Source organism: Rhinopithecus bieti, unplaced genomic scaffold (assembly GCF_001698545.2).
Source record: "Rhinopithecus bieti isolate Rb0 unplaced genomic scaffold, ASM169854v2 scaffold_10017, whole genome shotgun sequence".
Lineage (NCBI taxonomy): Eukaryota > Metazoa > Chordata > Mammalia > Primates > Cercopithecidae > Rhinopithecus > Rhinopithecus bieti.
Genome location: NW_016806314.1, coordinates 350,969 through 356,943, shown reverse-complemented (window position 1 = coordinate 356,943; position 5,975 = coordinate 350,969). Strand labels below are relative to the sequence as shown.

The following is a 5,975-nucleotide window of genomic DNA, read 5'->3' as shown; positions in this document are numbered from 1 at the left end:
TTTTTTTTTTTCTCTCTCGTCTCCATGTCTTGTTCTTTTATCACAGCCTTCCTCTTCTCTAGGCTTTATTCTCTAGTGCCACCTCAATAAATTGTTTCCCAGCTCTGCCCTAATTCTGGTCCCCCAAACAGAACATGATCTTTCCTTGAACTGAACTTCCAAGATGCTTAGGATATTTCTTGTATGATGTTTGTCACATTCCACCTACAGTTTAAATACTCTTGTTATTCTCTCATACTTAACCTTTGTCTCCACCATAGCTTGCTTGCATTTATTTATTTATTTAGAGATGGAGTCTTGCTCTGTTGCCCAGGCTGGAGTGCTACTTTATTTATTTATTTATTTATTTATTTATTTATTTATTTAGAGACGGAGTCTTGCTCTGTCACCGAGGCTAGAGTATAGTGGTGCAATCTTGGCTCACAGCAACCTCCACCTCCTGGGTTCAAGCGATTTTCCTGCCTCAACCTCCCAAGTAGCTAGGACTACAAGCATGCGCCACCACACTCAGCTAATTTTTGTATTTTTAGTAGAGATGGGGTTTCACTGTGTTGGCCAAGCTGGTCTCAAACTCCTGACCTCAGGTGATCTGCCCACATTAGCCTCCCAAAGTGCTGGGATTATAGGCACAAGCCACTGTGCCCAGCCTCCACCATAGCTTTTAACACAGGACCTTGAATGTGGTGGATATGTAGTTACTACTAAATGTAAAGAAATTTTTGCTCACTCTGGGGTATTCTACTTCGTAATGAGTAATTGATAATCTGATACTCATTTCAAAAACTCTTCTTCCATTCCCATTCTCTAATGAAATTCTTCTCTTTTTTTATTGGTTAATCCTCATCTTTCTCATGTCTTCCCGTATTCCAGTTTGTCGGTTCCCAGTCTGTGTTCTCTTCTTCCTTTTGTTTATTCCTTTAATTGCTCATTTAAAAGTTTCTTACTGTGTAAAAAGTAGTGAGAGCACAAGTGTGAATAAAACTTAATTCTTGGATTGTAGGTGCTCATCATACATTTCCTATACACTTGTCTAATGATGATAGAGCAACAGCAGTAGAAAGGAAAGTGCATACACACCCCAAACTCAGATCCGGTTTTGAATTCCACATTAATAATGGGACAATGAGAAAATTTCTCACCCTTCTGAGCTTCATATTTCTTCACTGTAATAATTTGTTCATCATTGGGCTATTGTGAGATAATGTGTATGTAATATACAAATAATAAAATAATGTATATGTAATGTCCAGCAGCTAGGAGGCATCAAAGGGTTCCTCTGAGTGAGTTTGTTGAGTAGTTTGTTGCTGTTACCATACTTAGGGAGAAAAAGGAAGTTGCACAGAGGAAGTGACATTTGAACATTCAAAACCCCTTCTCTGTTTTTGATCTGCTGGGCAGTTTAATGGTCATTTCTGAATCTGACAGGTTGAGAATAAGTTTTTGGAGCATGCCTGGGCAATATGTGGTGGATGTTACCATGATTTGAATGAGGTGGTGTTTTGTTTTGTTTTCTTTCTTTTTTTTTTTTTTTTTAATCTGTTTATCTGAAGAGAAATTTGATCTTCAAGGGTCAAATGTGTATGTTTTTCAGGTAGTTCTTCCAACGTTTATTCTTGAAAGAAGATCTCTTTTAGAAATGTATGCAGACTTTTTTGCACATCCGGACCTGTTTGTGAGGTATTTGACTGTACATGGTAGTTTCCAACTTTTACAGATGTTACTCAGCAGCTTTCTGCCTTTTTTTTTTTTTTGCAGGATAGATGGATTCCTTGTCACCTTTCAAACATTTCTGGGTATTCTGTGGTATTAAATAATGTGTTTACACTGGATGCCTATCTGTTTGCTTAAGTTATATGGTGGTGATGTTGTTAGGCAACCAAGTTTAACACTTTAAAAAATTCTCAAGAGCCCATTAATAGGTAGCCAGTATTTACAAGGCCAATGGTATAAGTGTATTTAATCCAGGCACTGGCAATCACTGTAAAATTATTCGTACTATATCCTAATGAAGTTTAATTTTCTGAGTTCAGCAAACCTTCCTAAAGCACCTGTTGTTTGCTATGCACTTTCTTACGAGTTGGAGAAAGGAAAAGTCAGTGCCTGCCCTCGAGCTTACAATATAGCATCCAAATTATAGATGATTTATAAATTTTAAATATAAAGTTTGCAATATTATATATGCATATATGTATGAGATAGAAATAATGTGAAGGTGAAACTGATTTACAAGGAGGTGAGTTCACACTGCCTTTCTCTGGTAGCAGGAAATTTTTTTGTAATGGGGAATGTTGTTAGTTCGTCTTCTCTGCATTCCTTAGTCTCAGACTGTGGTTTACTGAAGCCAGATACATATCACTGAAGTGTCTTGCTGAGTGGATACATTGGCTGACATTGATAAATATATACATATTTTTCTTGATGAACATTTAAAAGAATAACCAGTTCCCAAAAGGCAGAAATTTAAATAAATATGGCACTGTTTAACAGATAATTTAAGAAGTCAAATTTAAGCATTTATTAGTAACGTGTAAGTAAAAATGGAACATACCAGTTGTTCATTGGGTATAGATTTGAGATTTAAGGGTAGTTTTTATGTGTGAGAATTTAAATTTTGAGGCCCCCAGAACTATTTACAAGCCAAGTACAGTGGCGCATGCCTGTAATCCCAGCACTTTGAGAGGCCAAAGTAGAAGGATTGCTTGAAGCTAGGAGTTTGAGACCAGCCTTGGCAACATAGCACAACCCTGTCCCTACAAAAAAAAATTTTTTTTAATAATAATAATAAGCCAGGCATGGTGGTGTGCACCTGTAGTTCCAGCTACTTGGGAGGCTAAGACAGGAGGGTCATGCAGTCCCAGGAATTTGAGGCTGCAGTGAGCTATAATCACACCATTGCAGCTTGGGTGACAGAGCAAGACACTATCTTAAAAAAAAATAAAAGTACAGTTCAAAAGCCAATAGATTAAATGGAATCGTATAAATACTCCATTAGTTCTAAGAAAGGAGAAAAGGAGAAATAATAGAACAAGGAACAAAGGGGACATGTAGAAAACCTGTCAAGATGGTAGAGTTAATCCCAACTGTATCAACAGTTACACTAAATGTAAATAGAATACACGTTCCATTTAATGTCAGACTGGATTTAAAAAGCAGGATTTATCTATATGATATTTTCAGGAGAGAAACTTTAAAGACACTGGTTAAAAGTAAAAGGATGGACAGTGATATCTATGCAAAACACTAAGCATAGCAAAACTGGTGTAGCTGTGTAAGTATCAAAGGAGACTTTTAAGACAAGAAATATTATTAGAGACAAATAGGAGTATTTTGTAATGATAAAAGCATCTATTTATCAAGAATAAATAATACTACCAAATATATATGTACCTAATAACACAGCTTCAAAATACATGCAGCAACAAAAATTGACTAAATAGAGAAATAGCCAAGTCCACAAATTCATCCCTCAGGGTCTGACGAAGCAAGTAGCCTCTGCCTTCACCACCTCCCTGCCCCTCCCAAAAAATCAGGAAGGCTATAGAAGATTTAAACAGCATTATCAAATCAACTTGACCCAATTGGCCTTTCCAAACACTACCTAACAATTGTATAACACAGAGTCTTTTCCAGGTGCATGTGAAATGTTCATCAAGATAGAACATATACAGGAAAGTCTTAATAAATTTAAAATAATTGGAATCATACAAGGTGTATATTCTACACCCATGAATTAAATTAGTAATTGATAACATAGAGAAAATCTCCAATTATTTGACAATTAAGCATTGCACTTACATGGACTTAATCTATGATACTAGAAACCAGAAGCAGTGTTTGCCTCAGGGTAAGTAAGATGTGGCGATTGTTTGGAAAGGGAGATATGGAAACTTTCTGGATTAATGGAAATATTCTGTTTTTTTATTAAGTGATGATTAATTAAAAGATACATACATTTGTCAACTCCTCAAGCAAAACACTAAGACCAAGGCACATAGACCAATGGAACAAAATAGAGAACCTGGAAATAAAGCCAAGTACAGCCAATTGATCTTTGACAAAGCAAACAAAAACATAAAGTGGGAAAAGGACACCCTTTCTCAACAAATGGTGCTGGGATAACTGGCAAGCCACATGTGGAAGAATGAAATTGGATCCACATCACTCACCTACCTTATACAAAAATCAACTCAACATATATCAGAGACTTAAATCTAAGACCTAAAACCATAAAAATTCTAGAAGATAACATGGGAAAAACTCCTCTGGACATTGGCCTAGGCAAAGACTTCATGACCGATAATCTAAAAGTGAATGCAATAGAGATAAATAGATGGAACATAGTCAAATTAAAAAGTTTCTGCACAGCAAAAGAAATAACAGAGTAAACAGACAACCCAGAGAGTAGGAAAAAATATTTGCAAACTGTGAATCCGGCAAAGGACTAATACCCAGAATCTACAAGGAACTCAAATGGATCAACAAGAAAAAAAAAAAAAAAAAAAACAATCCCATCAAAAAGTGGGCTAAGGACATGAATAGATAATTATCAAAAGAAGATAATGATAATAAAACAAATGGTTGACTGGGCGTGGTGGCTCACACCTGTAATCCCAGCACTTTGGGAGGCTGAGGTGGGCGGATCACGAGGTCAGGACATCGAGACCAGCCTGGCTAACACAGTGAAACCCCGTCTCTACTAAAAATACAAAAAAATTAGCTGGGCATGGTGGTGGGTGCCTGTAGTCCCAGCTACTGGGGAGGCTGAGGCAGAAGAATGGCATGAACCTGGGAGGCAGAGCTTGCAATGAGCTGAGATCGCACCACTGCACTCCAGCCTGGGCGACAGAGCAAGACTCCATCTCAAAAAAAAACATGGCCAACAAACATGAAAAAATGCTCAACATCACTAATTATCAGGGAAATGCAAATCAAAACCACAATGCTATTAATACCACCTTACTCCTGCAAAAATGGCCATATTCAAAAAAATCAAAAAATAATAGATGTGATGCGGATATGGTGAAAAGGGAACACTTTTACACTGCTGGTGGGAATGTAAACTAGTACAACCATTATGGAACACAGAATGGAGATGCCTTAAAGAACTGAAAATAGATCCACCATTTGATTAATCAATCCCACTCCTGGGTATCTACTCAGAGGAAAAGAAGTCATTATATGAAAAAGACAGCACAATTTGCAATTGCAAAAATATGGGACTAGCCCAAAGGCCTATCAGTCAACAAGCAAATAAAGAAAATGTGGCATATATATACGTGGAATGCTACTCAGCCATAAAAAGGAACGAAATAGTGACATTCACAGCAACCTAGATAGAACTGGAAACCATTATTCTAAGTGAAGAAACTCAGGAATGAAAAACCAAGCTGGTGGCGAGCACCTGTAATCCCAGCTACTCGGGAAGCTGAGGCAGAGAATTGCTTGAACCTGGGAGGTAGAGGTTGCAGTGAACCGAGATCACACCACTGCACTCCAGCCTGGGCAACAGAGTGAGACTCCGTCTCAAAAAAAAAAAAAAAAAAAATACAGTGGACTTTGGGGTTTCAAGGGGAAGGGTGGAAGGGGTGTGAAGGATAAAAGACTACACATTGGATATAGTGTATACTGCTCAGGTGATGGGTGCACCAAAATCTCAGAAATCACCACTAAAGAAGTTATCCATGGGCCGGGCGCGGTGGCTCAAGCCTGTAATCCCAGCACTTTGGGAGGCTGAGACGGGCGGATCACGAGGTCAGGAGATCGAGACCATCCTGGCTAACACGGTGAAACCCCGTCTTTACTAAAAATACAAAAAGAAAAAGCTAGCCGGGCGAGGTGGCGGGCGCCTGTAGTCCCAGCTACTAGGGAGGCTGAGGCAGGAGAGTGGCGTAAACCCAGGAGGCGGAGCTTGCAGTGAGCTGAGATCCGGCCACTGCACTCCAGTCCGGGCGACAGAGCCAGACTCCGCCTCAAAA

General features: G+C 38.5%; 1 protein-coding gene across 14 annotated transcripts in view; it reads left to right on the top strand.

Annotated features, from left to right (window-relative positions):
• OSBPL9 (oxysterol binding protein like 9) overlaps positions 1–5,975 on the top strand; it is a 176,195-nt gene that overhangs the window by 161,942 nt on the left and 8,278 nt on the right. For all 14 annotated transcript variants that reach the window (XM_017875421.1, XM_017875422.1, XM_017875420.1 and 11 more), the window contains one exon: positions 1,592–1,677. In XM_017875421.1, coding sequence (XP_017730910.1) covers positions 1,592–1,677 — 86 coding nt within the window. The remainder of the gene's footprint in view (positions 1–1,591; positions 1,678–5,975) is intronic.